Raw genomic sequence first — 21011 nt, forward strand, 5'->3', positions numbered from 1 at the left:
AGGAGGTAAATGGATTAAATTATGAGAGCCATAACCTGATCAGTGGATTAGTAATTTGAAAGGGCTACTGTACTGGGTAATAACTGTAGGCAGGTGGAACATGGCTAAAGGAAGTGGATCACTGGAGTCTCTGTTTCCTGGATACTATGAGGTGAGCAGCTTTTCTCCTTGCCTTTTGCCAAGGTGCTTTGCCTCACGCAGAGTAATAGAGTCAGCTGCTTGTGAAATGAATCTCTGAACTATAAGCTCAAAATAACCTTTTTCTCCTCTAAGCTGTTCTGGCCAGGTATTTTCGTCATAGCAACAAAACACACCTAGCATCCAAAACATTCTAGGGAGAAAGCACAGGTGCTGGAATAGGACCAACTTAACTGAATCCTGGCTCTATTTTTTACTCACTAGATAACATTGGGTCAGACTCTCCACAGTTCTCTGCATCTCAATATACCATCTGTCAAATGGAGTTAATAAATGCTGATAGTAGAGTTAAAGGAAATGATGACTATAAAGTACTCTCTTGTCTATCTAGAAATTTATTTAGTGACATGCTTTCTTAATTCTAAGGAGGATGAAATTAAAATAAGAAGAAATACCCTTTTCATACACTGATGAAAATTAATCAAGAGCCTTGGATAGGTGACCAAATAATGGTCCAATTGTCTCTCCTATTTTCTGTCAGGTTGGATAATACCTGCAAACTGGATTACATCTTAACTCTTCCATTCACTGGTTTATTTTGAGGCCAGGTTCTCTTGTACAAACGCAAAACTCATTGGGCTGGGGATGTGGCTCAAGCGGTAGCACACTCGCCTGGCATGCATGCAGCCCGGGTTTGATCCTCAGCACCACATACAAACAAAGATGTTGTGCCCGCCGAAAACTAAAAAATAAATATTAAAAAAAATTATCTCTCTCTCTCTCTAAAAACAAACAAACAAAATGCAAAACTCACAGTAAAGGCTGAGCTCACTGAGTCAGCAGCAGTCCTGGAATGCCCACAGGACTCTCCTAGGTTTTCTTCTTCTGGAAGAAGCTACCCTCAATCTATCTGGTATATATTTGACCCAAAGCTTCACCTTAACACTATGAAATCTGAAGAACACTAGCTTTTCCCTAGAGGCTGAAATATAAACTTTTTTTTTTTTTAAATTGCCTTGAAATATTCTAAAAACAGATCCTAAATGCTTAATATACCTAAGACCATTTAACCCTGTTACAAAATAAATGGATACAGTATGTTTGGTGATTCAAATTTACCTTGTGTCTTTCATCCACATTTTTTAAAAATTTTTCTTTCTTTCTTTTTTTTTTTTTTTTTTTTTTTTTTTTGTGGGGACAGGGTCCTGGGGAATGAACCCAGGGATGTTTACTCACTGAGCTACATCCCAAGCTGCTGAAGATCTCATCAAGTTGTTAAGGCTAGCCTCAACCTTATGATTCTCCTGCTTCAATATCCCAAGTCACTGGTATCACAGGCATGCACCATCATGCCCAGTTTTTTGTTTTTTTTTTTTTTTTTTTGTGTGTGTGTGTGTGTGTGTCCCCTAATTTTCAGACAAGGTCTCACTAAGTTACCCAGGTTGTCTTGAATGCCTGGGCTCAAGTGATCCTCCTACCTCAGTATCCTGAGTAGCTGAGACTACAAGCATGAGCCACAATGCCAGATCCATGCCACTCAACCCAGCATTTATGACCCCAATGTATACAGCTGATTCCATATAAGATCCACCTTAAAGCACTCTTTCACTTATTCTCAGAGTCAGTCCAAATCTTTCATTCTGGCCTACTTCATGCTCTTCTTCCTAACTTGCTCTCATTTATAACCAAGTTCTCATCTCTACTGGGACTTTATTTACAGGCTCATTTCACAACTTGGGATGTGTCACTGATCCTTTCTCTGGTTCTGATTTCTGGCTTTTCTCCTTAACTGGGATTGTTATCTGCCCCACTGCTGGTAATTCTTTAAGTCATGGTGGATAAAAATTCATTTCCAAACCAGCCACTGGGTACAAGCGCTAGTGGTGAGTATTTCCACACTAGTTTACACATTGGTTAAAACATGTACACCTTATCCAAGCTATTATTTCATTTGTGTTCAGGGGCAACAAGGGGATACTTCCAGAGTTAATGAACATAGTGATCAGATTCCTCCTAGGTCTCTTGCTAGTAGTAATCATGGGCATTTTTATTTACCTCTGCCTTTGGCTCAGCTGATTCATTAGAGGTATCAAGTTGTTCCTTGGCCTGGGCCATTTGAGTCATCAGCCTATCCATATGGGACTGAATGTCTGCCAGTATCTCAGTTACATGAGCTGTGGCCATTGCCTCCTGGATATCCACTAGATGAAGAGCCTTCTGTTCCTCATCAGCAATCACTTTCTGAACTTTCTTAAATTCTTGTTGTATAAACACCTTCATCTGGTCCCGAGTTACCTGTAAAGCACAAACAAGTAAGAAGAATAAGTAGGACATACAAAGAATGGAAGGGTATAGTTATTGCTATAAAGTGCTTGGCAGCCCTGGCCAAACTATGGTTTCTATCTGATCCTGATGTTTTGTAAATATTATCTAAACAATGTTTCCCTAAATCCTTTGATAAATTTTATGCTAATATTTTTGCCTTTTTCATTATTCATGAATTCTTTATCCGTTCTTGCTTTTGGTTTTGTACATTTTTATACTAGTAATATATGACTACTTCTTTATAACCGTAGGTTATATTCGACTAAAGCAAAAAAAAAAAAAAAAAAAAAAAGGCCAAACAAAGTGAGAAACTACCAAAATAAGAATTTCTGGATACTCTAAATGTTGCCAGCAACTATATTTATTGATGTTTCCTCACAACAGGGTTTATATTATAAAGGCTTTGTTTGTTTCGAGGTGCTGGGGATTGAACCCAGAGCCTTGTACATTCCAGGCCAGTGCTGTACCACTGAGCTACAACCCCAGCTTTTTAAGCAATTATACATATTATAACTAGCTGAGATAGAGAAGAGAGAAGAGGTAGAACTATAGACAAAAGGAGAAAGGCCAGGAGAGATTTTTGGGTCTGAAAGAGACAGCAGTCGTTATTTAATTGAGTACCTTCTTCTATGAATAAGTGACACAGCTGTATACCTACAGGAGAGGAAAGGACTCTATCCTTCACCATTTTTTTTTTTTTTTAAACTTGGGATAGAACCCAAGAGCAATATAGTACTGAGCTACATCCCCAGCCCTTTTTAGCTTTTGAGACAGGGTCTTGCGAAGTTGCTGAGACTGCCCTGCCCTCAAATTTGAAATTCTCACATCTCAGCCCCTGGAGTCAATGGGATTACAGGAATGAACCACAGCTCTAGGTTTCCAATCTTCTTGTTCTTAATCTAATGCTCTGTTTACATAATAGTCTGTAAGCAAAGAAATCAAAGTGGGAAAAACTAAGCAAAGAAACTGAGGAATAGAAAGATCGAAGAAGGGGGGAAAAGAGATGAAGTCATTTTTAATTAGCCACTTAAAAATTGAAAGAAGTTTGATACCTTCAACATAGCTTTTGTAACACTGCTATAACAACATCAATGCAAAAGAAGGTCTGTATGACACGGACAATGACTAAGTGATATAAGCCCTTAAGAATGCACATACTCTCTGCAGGTGCTCTCCCTGGTGCTGGAGATCAGGGGGCAGTGGATGTTAAATATTATAATACCTTTGCATTTTCTGTATCAGATTGAGAACTATGATCTGTAATTATATAATTTTAAAGTTTTTAGTGTATATGTGCTAGGGTTGTTATTGCCTTATCATGGTATTAATCAATGGATCCCTACCCTTGAAATAAATTAGGTCTTAAATGATCTAGGATTTCTCTCATAGATCAAACTGGAGAGTTTTTACCCAGGGATGAACTTTTCTGACTGCCTAAGAATCTTTCTTAATAGTTCCAAGTGACTAAAAATGGAAACTATAATAAAAACTGATTGCAATCTATTTTATTAGACCTCATATACACAAGTGGTTCTAAGAAGCTGACATCACAGAAAAATTGTGGACCAGACTGCAGCAGGTGAATGAATCATAGGCTTTAAAAATTAAATTCTTTTCCCCACTGCTTTACATGTAAGTTTTAAAACATGACACTTGATTTTATACAGAGCAAGCCACAAATAAGAATTGGAGGCAGAATAATCTACCCTGTAAAACCTTTATGTGTTCTTCCCACTTGCATTTTCTATTAATTAACAGATAGATATTCTATGACCTAGTTCAAGACTGTAAAAACAGACTTCTGGTAACAGCATTCATTCAAATTTGGAGTCCAAAGAAGATACTCCCTAGGAGAGTGGACATGCAAAAGGATGAGTCCTGTGGAAAGGAACTCCTGCTTTCAAAACTCCCTCTCAGATTCTATTTCACTTTCTCCTCACCAAAGTTCTATCCTGCTTCAGGATAAAAACTTCACAGTTCTCCAAAGCCAGATCTTTCATGTTGGTACCTGCTATATGGAAATCTCCAACATCGTTTTCTAGTGAGTTTCTTGAGACTTCTTCAGCCTATCCTCAGTTCTTCCAAAGTGAGATAGATAGTCTTATACTCTTAACTATAAATACACAAGTTGTTACATAAAAAACCAATTCTATAAACTCAGAAAAGAGTGAGCTGGATTAACCACAGAAAGTGACACACTAGTGAAGTGAAAGGTCCCCTTTATACAGCATCTAACTAATAACTGCCAAAACTTTTTCAAGCCACAAATTTCCTCACCCCCCACAAAAACTTAGTCTGGAATTCCAAAAATGCAATAAAGCCAAAAGTGGAACTATTTGGATTAAAATAACAATCTCTCACTCCTTGTTGAAGTACTTATCAGGGGCACTTAGTGTGTCTAAGAAAATCTCACCAAGAGACCTAGTTCTCAACACACATGAAATCTTAAAAAGGGCTTCCTCCCTTTGGTCAACTAGTCCCCAAGTTGTCAAAACCTTCAGTACCTAATTTACAAACAAGATGCTATATCTTTGTTTTAGTGGCATTATGGTGAAATGCTGTTATTACTTAAACAGAATTTTACTAAAATTACTTAAGCAAAGCATTTGTAATTTGGAAAAACTTATGGTTTGTTTGCATAAACTCAGAACATATTAGTGAATATCTTAGTCTAACCTCCTCATTTTATAGATGAAGGGGCAAAAGAGCCCCCCAGGAAGGACAGTAATAAAGTCATGTTTAGAAATATTCCTCTGGGGCTGGGGTTGGAGCTCAATGGTAGAGTGCTTGCCTAGCATGTGTGAGGCACTGGGTTTGATCCCCAGTACCATATAAAAATAAACAAATAAATAAAGGTATTGTGTCAAAAAAAAAAAAAAAACCAGAAAAGTAATACCCCTCTGTTCCAGTCCAGTATGTTTTCTGCCACAACATATTGCCTCTAATGATCCCTTTCTAACTGCTTCAGGTTCATTTTTTCCACTTCTTTCTAATAAAGATACTTCCTCAGTGAACAGTACATTTGTTATTCCAACTGGGCTGTTATTCCCCCCAAGTAAATCCTGGCAACGTTGAAGAATTTACAACTGAAGAGTTATATCTTACTCCATGGCACTTTCTATATGCTCTATATTTCACATTCCCAAGAAAAACAAGACCCAAGCAGCAAGCAGACTGGCATTTTACACATACATAATTAAAAACATAAAACCTTGAATTAAGAAGCCTGAACTTAAAAATATCACCCACTCAATGTATTTGACATGGTCTGGAAGCCATTAACGCCTAACTAGCTGGACTATAAGAAATCTTCCCCCAGACTTTATTTTTTTCCCCTAAATTAGGAGCAAATTATAAAACAATAAGCATAATAGCTAAAAAGCATCATGGCTTAAGAAAGGTTTGTTCCAGAAAAGCATTGCTAAGATGAACTTGGATGGATCAGGGTCAGTAGTAGGAGAAAAAAAAAAAAAGAGCATAAGGGTTGGGGTTGTGGCTCAGTGGCAGAGTGCTCGCCTGGCATGTGTAAGGTACTGGGTTCAATCCTCAGCACTAAATATATAAATAAATAAAGGTATTGAGTCCATCTACAATTAAAAAAATAATTTTAAAAAAAGCCCAGCAAATGATTAAAAAAAAAAAGCATCCGAGTCTATGCTGATTAAAGAGTTCAGAAACATTTGTTCCATTAGCTAAATTTCCTTCAAGGATTAAAAGAGGTCACCCCAAAAAGGCATTTTAAGAATTATGGACTGCAAGAAATAAGAATGTGAAGATGTTAAATACCTCTCCTAGCCAGATGCAGTGCACATACCTGTAATCCCAGCAACTCAGAAGTTAAAGCAGGAGGATGATAAGCTCAAAGCCAGCCTTTGCAATTTAGCAAGGCCTTAAGCAACTTAGTGAGACCCTGTCTCAAAAGTAAAAGCAAAATGGGCTGGGAATGTAGCCCAGTGATAAAGCATCCCTGGAATCAATCCCCAGAACCAAAAAAATAAAAAATAAATACCTCTCCTAATACTCACAAACAGAAAAAAGAGATGGAAATCAAACTTTTTCAGATGCTGCAAAATGTCTCCACCCACAAAGCACACAATACCCTTTCAACCTGCTAGGGTCCATGGAAATTTTGAAGTTGGGAAGCTTAAAGTTAGGGCGTCTGTATAGGTTCCAGCATTTATTCTGATATTTCACTCTGAGAGAGCTCCTTCCAAATTTCTGCCAGGCTTCAGAGAGGGCAGGCTAGGAAAAGTTTCATCATTAAGGACAAAAGCCTTTTGCAACCAATGGCAACATCTACCATGCCCTGTGTCTTGTGTATGACTGAAATAGTCACTGTTTGCAAATAAAACAACTGCACTCTTCCTAGATTAGGAAAATTATTAAGCAGCCTAGAAACAAAAAGATGAATTCTGAACTACATTCCATCACGAACATGCTCAGTGACATCATTCTCAGTGATCCTCAGTAACACTGTCAGAAATCTAACGTGGATGGGTTTTATAATGGGTGTTGAGAATGACAAAGAAAAAAAATGTACTTAAGTGAACATTTAAATTCTTCCTTAAACCATCTTTCTCATCTTCATTAGAGGCTCAGCCATGTGTATGCTCCTCATTTCCTTTCATTATCTCCATTAACAGAGCACCAAGAAACCTCTTCCTCAGATCCATGCAATGAAGTAATAATGGTATTTACTATTGCTGTATTTCTATTTTAAAAGACAATTAAAAATACACCAAAATGTTGCATAGTGATTATCTCTGAGTAGTAGAATTACAAGTATTTTGCTGTTATTTTTTTTTTTTAAGTGGGGGAACCTGCTGGGGATTGAACCCAAGGCCTTATACATGCCACACACTTGCTCTATAACCAAACTTTACCCTTCCCTATTCCTTCAGCCCAAATTTTCTAAATACTTATTTTTTAAAATATTTTTTAGTTGCTGATGGACTTTATTTATTTATTTATATGTGGTGCTAAGACTTGAAACCAGTGCCTCACACATTAGGCAACTCCTCTACCAATGAGCTGCAACCCCGGCCCTGTAATACTTATTTTTTAACAATGATTTTTAAAAAGAAATGTGGCTTCAAGAAAAAATTAAATCAACAAAGTATTATCAAGTCAATCAATATATAAATATAATTATATACTGAAACACAAATGTGGGATTTATATCATGTGTTCAAGGACTGATTCAACATTTAAAATCAATTAATATAATCCATTCACTTCAAAAGGCTAGAAATGAAAAATGAAAAATCCTATGATCAAATCAACAGATGGAGAATAAGCACTTAACAAAATCCAACACCTATTCTTGATAACAACTCTCAGCAAACTAGGAATGGAAAACCAAATTAGATATACCTTCTGTTTCAGTCAAACCCATTTCCCACTTAAAAACACAAGCAGTTAATGAGGTTTAGTGCTACTGTGGTTATACAAAATACTGAAGTAGATGCCCTTTTGGCTATATTGTGATGGTCTCTATTTCTCATTGATAAGCAAAAGTAAAAGGCTTCACGCTTTAGATAAATCTCACTACCTGATCCAATGAGTTATCAGAATTTTTTCAGACACTAAAACCTGCCCTTCTGAAGGGCATCAAGATTACTGAGGTCCTTAAAGAACCTTAAAATAATAGGTGCAGAGGGACTGGGGATGTGGCTCAAGTGGTAGCGCGCTCGCCTGGCATGCGTGCAGCCCGGATTCGATCCTCAGCACCACATACAAACAAAGATGTTGTGTCTGCCGAAAACTAAAAAATAAATATTAAAATTCTCTCTCTCTCTCTCTCTCTCTCTCTCTCTCACTCTCTCTTTAAAAAAAATAATAGGTGCAGAAAGTATTAAATAACATGAGCTTATGAATAATGATAATGAAAACAATACTAAGATCCACCATGTTTTAGGCAGTCTTCCAGCTACCATTATATGCATGTTTCTCATTTAATGCCCAGGCAGGCAACAAGAGTTTCATTCCATGTTAGGGAAAATCAAAGCCCAAGTTGGTTAAGTCACTAGTCCAGTGTTATGCAGTCCAGTGTTATGCAACGGGTAAAGCAATAAGGCAGGTATTCAGCTCAGATTAGTCCTATTTCAAAGACAGTGCAAGTGCACCCACAACCACTCCATATAGCATCCTGCTTTTCAAAAGCAAACTGAGCCTCTGAGAACTAGGACTAGACAGCTGGTAAGCAATCTAGTACAGAAGAAAGTTCAAGATGAAAAGTTAAGGTGCCCTGGATTTTAGTCAACCTTGGTTTTTGCAAACAATCAGCTGTGTCAAGTCACTGAATTCTTCAGGGCCTCATATTTTATGATAAAAAAATGAAAAGCCAAATTGTTTCCTTTTATCTCTAAAATGATACAACTGAATAAATTCTAGACTCTTGGAGGAATAATTCACCAGGATTATTAAACTCTGGAGTCAGCTTTATTTTCTACCCCCAGATAATAGGTCTTCTCGTTGTCTGGAAGAGAAATTGCCCATAACAGTGGGCAATGCATTATTATTATTATATTTGAGGGGACTGGGTATTGAACCCAGGGCCTCATGCATGATAGGCAAGCACTCTATTACTGACCTTATTTTGAGATAGGGTCTCACTAAGTTGAACAGGCTGGCTCTCAAACTTGCAATCCTTCTGCTTCTGCCTCTCCAGTACCTGGGATTACAGTTGTGTCCCACCATGCCAGTTTGATCAACACATTATGACTGAATGACAAAAATCATCTCACACCTGCCCCTCTACTACCACCAGTCGCACTGAAGAAAATTCCCCCACATTTTTTAAAACCCCCCTTTTTTCTTTGCATTCCTTTCCACTACTCTCTACTAAACATCTAGACCTGTTCTACATGACTCCATTTAAGCCCTGTCTGCCCATCACATCTAGGCTATTTAAACTTAGTCCCACTCTCCCCTGTGCCAGTAACTTGCTGAAACAAAATTCTAAATCACAAAGATCTTCTGAGTGATTTGATGAAGAAACAAAATTCTAAATCACAAAGATCTTCTGAGTGATTTGATGAAGTTGGTCAGGATCCGATTCCTACTTCCAGCTTCTTGAACAGCTTTTTCTCCCTTCTTGACTCCATTTGTCCCTTATCTTTTTTTAAAAAATATATATTTTTTTATTTGTAGATGGACACAATACCTTTATTTTTACATGGTGTTGAGGATCAAACCCAGTGCCTCACACATGCTAGGCAAGAACTCTACCACTGAGCCACAAACCCAGCCCCCTTCTTTTCTCTTTTTTCTCCCTTCTTATCTCCATTTCTCATGTTGACTTCAAATCCTTTGTTTCAGACTTACTGACTACATGTACCCCTCAATCCCTCTGCCTTGGTGATTAGCTTTGACTCAGATATTCTTTGGCTGCGTTTGCACCTTTGAATCCCAGAATCACACTCTCTTCAATAGTTCCAGTCAGAATACTCCATTCTTCCTATTTCTCCCAGAGTACTTCTTCCTGAGACCATAAATTTGACACTCTGAGCCTAAGTATTATATTTTTTGCTTTGTTTTGTCTTTGTGTGTGTGTGTGTGTGTGTGTGTGTGAGATTTGTTTTTGGCAGTGTTCAGGATTGAATCCAAGGCCTTTTGGAAGTCAGCAGACACTCTACCACTAAGCTATATCTCCACCAGTCCCTACTGTGCTTTTAAACATATGACCCCATACTTTTTCTGAATCTCTTTTCCTTTATGCTTTTCCCTTCTCAACATATAATCAAATATACGTGCCCATGTAAACACATAGTACTAAGGGGTTTAGGACCATGTTCCCGAGAGGCTCTGTCTTGAAAGGGCCTGATAAGCACTTGAATTCAATCTGCTAAACAGTTATAAAGTATACGGCAAATGTGCACATCAGTTACCTGAGAAAGACATAATTCACAGTTGACTGACAAGCAGCCCTTAGTGGGAGAACTAGAGATCTAACCACTATGGTAGTGGCACTGCTATGTAGCAGCCTTTCCTCACAGGGCTCCTTGTTCATGCTAACAGCTGCTCTATGCCTTTATTGCCAATGCAACTCGATATGCAACCCAGCAACATGGCACTGAACTGGATGTACCAGAAAGCAGTTCATCAGGGATGGCGGCTCACTTTGACTTGACATTATTGCTTGCTCTCAGGATGTGTCTCCCTGACGCCAGGGTAGCAATGAAGAAAGCCATCACAAATTTTTGAGTTTTTTTTTTTTTTTAATGAGTAGGAAAAATATTGAGTGACTACCATTGTAGGAATGTGAAAACAGTCCCCAGAGACATCCAGGACCTGTATCAACCAAGGATAAAAGTGACAGCTTCTACTCCATCTTGTTTTTCTGATTCTTTCAATCTAAAATTAGCTTCTGCTTCAGAAGCTGCTGTGTAGGAAGCAGGAGGTAGAAAATGACACTGAAAGTTTGAGGGGGCAACTACACAGAATTTACACTATTTTTAAGCCTATTGCACCTGAATATACAAAGAAGACCTACTCTATCTGCTGAAAATAAAAGCAATTTAAAAACAAGACTCACCTCTCAACCTACATTCCAATTCTCTATCCAAATGCCTTCCGTGCAAATCAACAATTACTTGTACACTATGGAAACTACATTACCAATCATGAGGAATTGTGTATCATGAAGAACACTCAGAAAGGCTACTGGGATGCAGGCCTTATTATTTCTGAGTCTTCTTTGCTATAGAGGGTCACAATGGTAAAAGCCATGGAATATGATGTGGATAGAAAGGGGTCTGAAGACTCAATCTGAAGCTCAGAAAAAGCTTGGGGCTGGGGATATACCTCAGGTGGTACAGTGCTTGCCTCTCATGTACAAAGCCCTGGTTTCAATCCCCAACACCACAAAAGGGGGGGGGGTGTTTAATATCTTTCTCATAAATATTTTTCTGAACTTTACATAAAATAATACATACAAAGAACTATGTGTACCCTTCCAGGGACACAGGACTATCGATAGAATGGTTCTGCTGAGAGATAATAGTAAGTGAACAGTTACTTACTATATACTAGTGCTTTTGTGTGGTACTCACTAATCTCTCATAAATAGTCCCTTTAAATGAGCTTTCTGAAAGAGAGCCTCCACACTTGGGAGTTCAGATTCAATTTTCCAAGGGGAACACAGGAAAAGACTTTCTTATGTATCCTAGACATTGAGGAGTAAAAATATCAATATAGATATCAATATAGCTCCTTGCCTCAGTTCCAGTAACTGGCTGTTAGGTTGTCAGGGAACCACAGACACCTTTCTAGCTTAACAAGATCTCACTGGGAATCATCTCAGATAGAGTCTACCTCAGTGATAAGAGAAGGAAAGCACAGTGAGCACAAGAAAGATGGATTGGAAGAGCAGCTCCTGAACCTCACAACCTGCCTCATCATATTTTCTTTCCTGTGCAGGATGAAATCCTATTCCTCTCCTTTGGGGAGCTTATCCGAGAACACCAGTGCTCACTAACTAGAGCTGCTAAAATGCTTTCTGGATCCCCAAATATTGTGATACTAAATGATCTTCTATTAATTCTCATCTCCTCAAAAGCTTTTATGTTGGAGGCTGAGAATATAGCTTAGTGGTAGAATGTCTGCCTAGCATGCACACGAAAGTTCAATTCCCAGCATTGCAAAATAAAATCTCTACTTTGTGAGTACTCATTAATAAAAAAAAGAACTATGATTACTCCTACTTTATAGATGAAATTGAAGGCACAGATACACTGAGTGATAGTGAGTGATAATAAGTGTTAGTATGTGGATTCTTGTCATCTAATGCCAATGTTTGTGTTCCTTCACTATAACTGAAATGAAAAGGAAAGGAAAAAAGAGCACGTCATACAAGAAAATTTTTTGCTCTGAAAGTCTGAGCAAACTATTAATTGCTGTAACATTTTCACTCTATTTTCTATAGATAAAAAGTTACTAACTTCCTACAACTACTAATATCCCATATAAACATTACATAGCAACTTTGTAGAATCATAAGCCCTGTAACCTTGAACAAGTCACTTTACCTCCTAAATCCTTACTTTTTCAACTATAATGAAAATTGTAATGTTTACCTAATTGGACTGAGTTAGGAATTAAAGACATATTACTGTAGAACTTATTTCACCTGCTACATAATTAGCAAAAGTGACACAAGGGATGGCAGCAACTGATCACTGGGCTAAATGAAATCTCTCTTATAAAGGGAGAGAACTGATGAAGTTTGTCCTTTAGCTAAATTCAGACTAGATCAGGGAAGAAGCATTGTTCTCAAATAAATAAATATGTGTGTGTATGTATATATTTACAAACACACACAAACATATATGTGCATCTACATATAAACCTACAGTAAACTGAAAGTTGCACTTTGTAGACAGTCTTACAATACCAAAGAAGACACCTATTTTTTGCTGAGCAAACCTGAGTTTTATTTCCCATGAATGAGAGGTTGAACTAACAGGAAAAGGGGAGGGAGGGGGATAGAAACAGGCCCTTAAATAAAAGTCTAGCTGGTTTTATCACTATTAACACAGTAAAGTTTTATATCTAGGTACCCAGACTCCTAAATTAAATGTCAAATACAATCCTGTACTGAGAATGAGAAGCATGGCTGCTATGGGAGAGCCCTGACAGCTCCACTCCCCTCTCCTGTTAGCTGCATAATCAGCCCTTCAAGCTTTTGGCAGAGTATATTATCAAGTCTTCTGTCAGTACAGAGAGGAGCTGGAACAGGGAGAAAAGGACAACATGTTAATTTTATTAAGTATTTAAAGCTCAATTCCTTTGCTTTCTAAAACAATGCTCCAGCATACCAGGCAACTCAAAAACCATGCGTGCTTTAGTTTTAAGATGCCTACAGTCAATGAAACCGGTGGTTCAATAAGGAGCCTGGGGCCCCCAAAAGGAAGAACAGTGAATGGGTAAAGTTGCAGTGAAAAGGAAAACAGGAAGCAGAAAGGAGACAAAGACTCTCAATGGTATTTACTTTAAAGTAAGGATGTATCTCCTAACATCTCTCTTAGAGGTGACTTATTTATTTTAATTTGGCACCAGGCAGTTTTGCTATCTGGAGTGTTTGCTCTATAATAATAAACATAATTGCTTCTTGTTTTTATTGATAATATATGAACTCATAGCTGCATACTTCCAAGACAGATACATCTGCCTTGACTTACACAAACAATAGAGCTATGCTGAATTAATGCCAATTACTTGAAGGAGGTAAGGCCCAGAATGCAATCAAGCAAGCAAGCAAGCAAGCCAGCCAGCCATTGAGCTAATCATCCAGCCACACCAAGGGAACCCAACTGTGGAGGTTCAACTCAATTTATTTGCATGTCATTATCACTCAAGAGGTATCAATGGCCTTTTAAAACCCATAATCTATAAATGTCACTAATCCTGCGAAGTGTTAATTGATCAAAGTATAGAATCTAGTTATTTACAAACAAGCAGTTTCTTAGGAAGGCTTGAAGGGTCTCCTGAACTTTGTAGCAGAGGTACTGCCCCCATATTTCCTTCTCCTTCTGCTAGAAGTAGTGGTGGTTCTGAGGACTAGGAGAGGGTAGCAAGAAGTGACTATTTACAGAATACTGTGCTAAGCACCCAACATGGATCATTTCATGTAAAAGTCTAACAACCTATGAAGTAAGTACTACAATCCCCTATTGTGTAGATGAAAAGGCAAAAGCTTGAGAAATGGAGTTGAGCACAGAATGTGCCCAAAGCTGCAGAGCTGTCAATGCTGGAGTTGATGGGGTGGCGTTAGGGTCTGATTCCAGAGCCTGAGCTTTCTAATAACTGCAATACACTACCTCTTTTTGCCAGAGGCTAACACCAGGTTTCTGACCCTCATCTTTGTTGAGAAGAAAAGAAAAAGCTACTCTCCACTGTTGATACTTCAAGTGAAGGGTCAAAAAAAGTGATTCAGGTAGTATTTTCCTTTTCATTCAATGGCTTGAGATATAATTCACATATCTTATAATTCACCTCCTTAAAGTATATAATTCAGTAGTTTTTAGTATATTCCCAGATCTGTATAAGCATCACAATCAATTTTAGAGCATTTCCACCATCCCCAAAGAAAACTTGCACCCATTAACAGTCACCCACTCCCTTCCCCTCAATCATAAACACTTTGTCTATTTTTATCTCTATAAATAATTTGCCTAATATGGACATTTCATATGAAGTGTAATCATATAAATTCCATCTTTTAGAAACAGCTTCTTTCACTTATCTATGGGATTCAGGACATGATAACCCCCTAAATATGACCACAGGAGACCAGTATATGCCATCACAAAATATGCCTCATTAGTGCTATTTGGACCTGATTTTTTTTACACAAGGAAAATTACCCTTTTGTAAGGGAGGTTTACACCTATAAAGAAAATCTCTACTTGTAAACGTGCCTCCCTGTGTGTACCAGAAAGAGAATGATGACCCTAAATAATCAGAAACAACTTAAATATGCATAACATACTGATCCTTGTTTACCAAGTTTTCCTGAGCATTCTCCCATAACCAGCCTTCCCTCTATGGTATTTAAGCATGAACTCAAGGCACTTCTTTGGGATTTCCTTTTTTCCTGGACATTGGTTCTACATGTTAATAAAATTCTGGTTTTTGATAATCTTTCTTTGTTAAAAAGGTCCATCCCAATTAAGAACTCTGATGGTTAGAGGAAAATTATGTTTTCTTCTCTACACCGTATTTCCAAAGGTCATCCATGTTGTAGCATCTATCAGTATTATTTCTTTTATATATATATATATATATATATATATATATATATATATATATTTATTTATTTATTTATTTTAGTTGTAGATAGACAAAATGCCTTTATTTTTTAAAATTTTTATGTTGTGCTAAGGTTTGAACCCAGTGCCTCACACATGCCAGTGCTCCATCACTGAGCCACAACCCCAGACCCAGTACTGTTTTTATCACCAAATAATACTCCATTGTATAGATAGATCACATTTTGCTTATCCATTCACCAACTGATGGATATGTGGGCAGTTTCTATTTTCTGGAGAGAATGACTAATGTTGCCATGAACACTGGTATGTACATTTTTATGTAAACCTGTTTTCATTTCTCTTGGGTATATACACAAGATTAGCTGGGTCATATGGTAAGTCCATGCATAATTAAAAAAAAAAATATATATATATATATTTATTTAGTTGTTGATGGACCTTTATTTATTTATTTTTTTTAATGTGGTGATGGGGATGGAACCCAGTGCCTCACACATGCTAGGCAAGTGCTCTACCACTGAGCTACAACCCCAGATCCTTATTTAACTTTTTGAGGAACGGCTTTTCCAAAATGACTGCACCATTTCATATTTCCACCATAAATATATGAGGGTTCCAATTTTTCTACATCCTCACTCTTACCAAGAAAACTGTAGAGCTGTAGCCCTGAAAACTGTCAACCTGATCTGGCTTTCTTACACTTTTGGCTTTCCCCCTGTTGGTATTTCCATTTCCTCATTTGTCAAGTGGTAGGACTAGGGCAGGTGGCCTCAGCTTTCCAACTGAGTTGGATTCAGTCACCATATGTAAGATATATTGAACAGTGGGAAGGCTGATGCTATGAAATTGGTAGTTAGGACTGGTTACAGGACTAGGAATACAATTTTATAATAACAGTTTCCACTGTGCCTGAATTACTTTAGACCATTATTGCCAAGTCTACCAACAAAACAAACAAAAAACTCTCACAGAATTTGCTTGTGACATTAAGAAAAAAACAGAAATGCCTTGTTAAGTAAAAATTTCCATTTATCAGTAATGGCAGATTGGCCTTCAGGATTCTAGTTTTCTAACAGGGCTCAAAGATGGATGGAAATAGATTCAGATTATTAAAATGTATGCGTCTATAAGGAATGCTATTAGATTACAAAAGCAGATTTGAGGAATAAATAAAACCATATATGTGTTTTATGGTTTATAATATAGTTTATAATACAATTATTAAATAATACAATTTTCAGTCTGAAAGGCAAAGTAGCATAATATTATCCCATTTTTCACATATTTCTCAAAATGGGGTCACTGATCATGAGCATCACTATCATCTAACATCTCAAAACTACTGAATTATGTGCTCTAGTTGAGGTTCAAGAATCTACATTAAAAAACTCAAAGTCTATAAACTGCAGCAGGTTGCAGAAGAACAGGTGCTTTTTTTCTCTTTACAATTATCTGTATTTTCCACATTTTTCCATAGAAAATGTATATTATTTTTATAACTAAAGGATAGCAAGAGAGAGAAATTGTTTGGTTTTGTGTTGATAAAGGACTAGGAATGGGAAAGGTGAGAAAAGAGCTGTTTCTCCTCTTTCTGATGCCCAGGTGTCTATAAAAGATGAAAAGGTGCCACATTTGCTTCTGGGTAATTTCATGCCTCAGAGCCTAGATTGGACATAAGAAAGCCTGAATATTTTCCCCAAATGGTGTCCTTCATCCATCAGGTCAAACTGTTGAAGCACTTGCTTCTGTTTTTCATTTAACCAGGGTTAAATTCTCTAGGCGTTATTGTTCTTTTGCCATCTTCCCATGTTTTCTGTTGGAAAAGGCCATTCACCAGTCCTTGTGCTCTGGAATAAAGGAAGTTATAGCTGAAAGATTCCAGTAAAGCAAAGTAAAAGAAGAGTGTGAGGTAAAAATAAATTGCAAAAGGCGGTATCACTAGGAATGGCAGGCTATATGTATGTATGTCTGCTTGTTCACAGATTCAGCCCTAGTATGGGGGTGAAGAACATGTAATAGGACAAATCTGAAGCTAAGTTCTAATCTCACCACTTACGGGCAAGCTACTGAACCCCTTTAAGTTTCAGACTGCTCATCCATAAAACAGGACAAATTTTTATTTTCATAAGGTTGTTGTAATACATAATGCAGAATAAGCATTACAGATACAAGATAAACACATGTTCTCCAAGATTCTCTCCATATGATTTTTTTTTTTTTACCAAAAGCACAGAAATAGGTCAAAAGTTCTAATAACCCTAAACCAAAGGAACACTGTTAAATGTAACTATTACTTAGCCATCTCAATCCTTTGCTTCAGTTAGTTGAATAAACACTGCTCCAGTCAATGTTCCTGTCTTAATGGCAGGAAAGAAGCAGGATGAAGCCTAGCTTGGCCCTGTGAATAACAAAGAATATGAACACTAACAAGGATTCAAATTAGGTTTTGTTTATATTCATTATCATTTGTAGATGCAAAACCTATAATTTTTGACATTCTGATTAGTATAGAAGAGTGAAGTCCTGGACTAGATAATGCCAATATCATCAATAAATGAAAAATGATTATAAAGTTATTTTGAAATTACAAATGCCATATAAATGTTAAATAAAAATAATAAAGAAAGAAAACCTTTCTCAGATCTTTTTAAGTAATTTCATGTTGCTAGATAGTTCCTTGGTTTCATACTTCAGTAAGAACACCTCTAGAAGCTGGAGACAACAACAACAACAACAACAAAACTGCTATATTTTAGGCAGTCTTAGTATGACTAGATCCCATGTTCAATCCCACTCCAGTCAGAAAGAACAATGTAATCCACTTGGATGGAGTTTTAAGATGCTTCTTTTTTTTTTGAAAATGATTTCTTATAAGGTTGTATGAATCTGAGACAACTGTGTATGTTTGCTTCAAGTTATAGGAAACAACAGCACATTTTAGAGGAAGAAAAAGCAATCAATATATGGAAATAACATAGCAGCTGATATTAACTGCATAATAAGAGGTTAGTCTGATTAAACTTAGCATGTTATGTTTTTGGTTCAATGATTTCTGAGAACTGGGCAAGGGAAAGGATGGGGAGGGAATCAATGTGTTTTCAGAACATTGGTTTCCTCTGATAAACTATGAAAGATAATGGTCAGGAAAGCTGTGACCTTACATTTCTTAAAACTCCAGACGTGTACACACATACAACCAAAACTAAATCTCTAATTTCCCTAAAGCTTAACATAAACCTAAGAAATCTACAGATAAAAAGTCTGCCTTACAAAGGGATGCAGTGGCATGCACCTATAATCCCAAGGACTTGGGAGGCTGAGTCAGGAGGATCCCAAATTCCAGGCTAACCTCAGCAACTTACAGAGGCCCCATCTCAAAAAAATAAATAAAAAGCGCTGGGGATATAGTTCAGTATAACACCCCAAGGTTCAATCCCTAGTACCCCCTCCCTGCCAAAAACACAGTCTTATACAATAGATGTTTCTGAAAGTTTGGGTAGAAACAAAAGTTTTTGTAAACTGAATCATGTCAAATATATTTGGATGGTTTGCTATTTAAAAGACTACTTCCTAGTAATCCTTTTTTAAAAACTAATGATTGTTACTAAAAGTAATCATCCACAATGAAGGAGATTCTAGATGGCCTAGAGATATACCCCTTTAGAAAGGGCTCCAATAACATACTTGCACATGACTTCACTGGTCTTTTGCCCATTACTCAACCACCATTAGTGGTTGGGATTTGATGTTTCCTGATATTCCTTTGATTTCAGGGGACTCAGTCTACTTCCAAATCATGACATAGACTTTGATCATCCTCCTAAATCCTGACCAGAACCCATTCCCTCTTTTTGGCTTTGCTAGTCTTTTGAAAATAATGGTTTAAAGTAATCCTGTCCTCTTAGGCAGGCTGAGCTGACTTTTCAATCCATTTCCCTTTCCCATTAACTATTCTTTTGATATCTCTGCTAGATTTGTTTCATAAGACTAAATTTTTATGTATTTCATTTTCTTGTAAATCAGTCTTATCCAGGTTCTGACTACTTGTTGAATGGAGTTTAAAAGGAAATCAAAATAAGAATGAAGGAATATAGCCAATGTCCAGCAGAATAGTTCCCAAAGTGTGGTCCCTGAACCCACAATATCAGCATTGCCTGGGGCCACAACAGAAATGAAAATTCTCTAGCCAGCCCAGATTATGGGAATCAAAAACTCTGGGAATGGGCTCAACACTTCTGTACTGTAATAAACCCTCTGGTGATTTTCGTACACACCAAACTTTAAGAACCACTGGTCTGGAATAAATGAAGAGTATGACAACTGTTTAGGATAAAGTGAGGTATCTCAATAAGAAGAATTAAGTCTATATTACTGATACAGAAGAATGTTTAAGATATTATGCATAATGTAAAATGCAATCACAAATTTACAGGTACAGTATGACCTTTGTAAAAAAAATTTAAAAAGGAAAAATGTCTACAAGATTATAGACCAAATTGTTAATGTGCTTAACTTGAAGGGAATTAATTTTACTTTTCCTTTAGGAATATTTGTATATTTTCATCTATAAGCATATATTGTTTTATAATTTTAAAAAAAATGTCTAATCTAGGCATCTACCACTACTCTATGGAAAAACTCTAAGTTAAAAATTAACTCAACCCCCAGCAGACTTCAGTGTCTGGACTAATCAAGCTCTGTGATGCTTTAGGCAATTTTAAAGGAAGTGATAGGGAATGCTCAGTCCTCCATGACTCAATCAGTGTTTCTATGTAATAAAGCCACTACACCTAGGAAATAATAGGACATAAAACCTGAGAGATTCTTTCCTTCTTAAATAGGCCAACTCAAAAAGGGTATGATAGGATGCTATGGGAAAACAGAACAGACCAAAAACTTAAGGGTTCTCTTAGAAGACACAAATTTATTTCCTGGGAAAATTTCATTGTTATAGAAATTATATACTTAACTGTCCTATTTTTTTACCCTCCTTCCTGACCTGACAGTCATTCTGCAATTAGGTTCACCTTTCTTCAAGCTGGCTTCAAGTACATAAAGCACATATGTGACAGACTAAGAAGAGTCTTAAAGGTAAAAGGCTGGTATGTGTGTACACACATATCTAAGATCAAATCAGGTGCTTAAACTATCCATTAGCTTATGGTGCACCACAGGGAATCTCTGAGGCTTCCACAGATTTCTCTCATCCTTCTACTTAATCATTTCAATGCTGGCAAGTGGGCCATTAGAAGCACTACATGTATTCATGAAGGAAGCTAGAGTACTTTATCTATATCATCTTTCCCTCTTCACTACCCTGCTAATTATAAGCACATGGGTGTGGCAAAAACAGAAAATATACCTCTCTCAGCATAATGGTTCCCTCAGAATCCAGAGAAACACGTAAGAAAGGCTTTCAGTGAGCTTTAAAAATTAATTGGTTAAGTCTGGCGTGGTGGCGCACGCCTGTAATTCCAGTGGCTTGAGAGTCCAAGGCCGAAGAATCACAAGTTCAAAGCCAGTCTAAGCAACTTTGCAAGATCCTAAACAACTCGGTGAAACCCTGTCTCAAAATAAAATATAAAAATATGAAAAAGGGTTGGGGATGTGGCTTGGTGATAAAGTGCCCCTGGGTTCAATCAAAAGAAAGAAAGGGAAGGAGGGAAGGAGGGAAGGAAGGAAAGAAGGAAGGAAGGAAGGAAAAGAAAGAAAGAAAGAAAGAAAGAAACAAACAAAACAATTAGTTGGTTCATGTTCACTAAAGAAAAAACTATT

At 37.2% G+C, this 21011-nt stretch overlaps 1 protein-coding gene across 1 annotated transcript in view; it reads right to left on the bottom strand.

Moving 5' to 3' along the window:
- Trim44 (tripartite motif containing 44) overlaps positions 1-21011 on the bottom strand; it is a 113937-nt gene that overhangs the window by 62580 nt on the left and 30346 nt on the right. The window contains exon 3 of the mRNA XM_077798136.1: positions 2194-2433. Within this exon, the coding sequence (XP_077654262.1) occupies positions 2194-2433 (240 nt within the window). The remainder of the gene's footprint in view (positions 1-2193; positions 2434-21011) is intronic.

This window comes from Urocitellus parryii, chromosome 4, assembly GCF_045843805.1.
Source record: "Urocitellus parryii isolate mUroPar1 chromosome 4, mUroPar1.hap1, whole genome shotgun sequence".
NCBI classification, from domain to species: domain Eukaryota; kingdom Metazoa; phylum Chordata; class Mammalia; order Rodentia; family Sciuridae; genus Urocitellus; species Urocitellus parryii.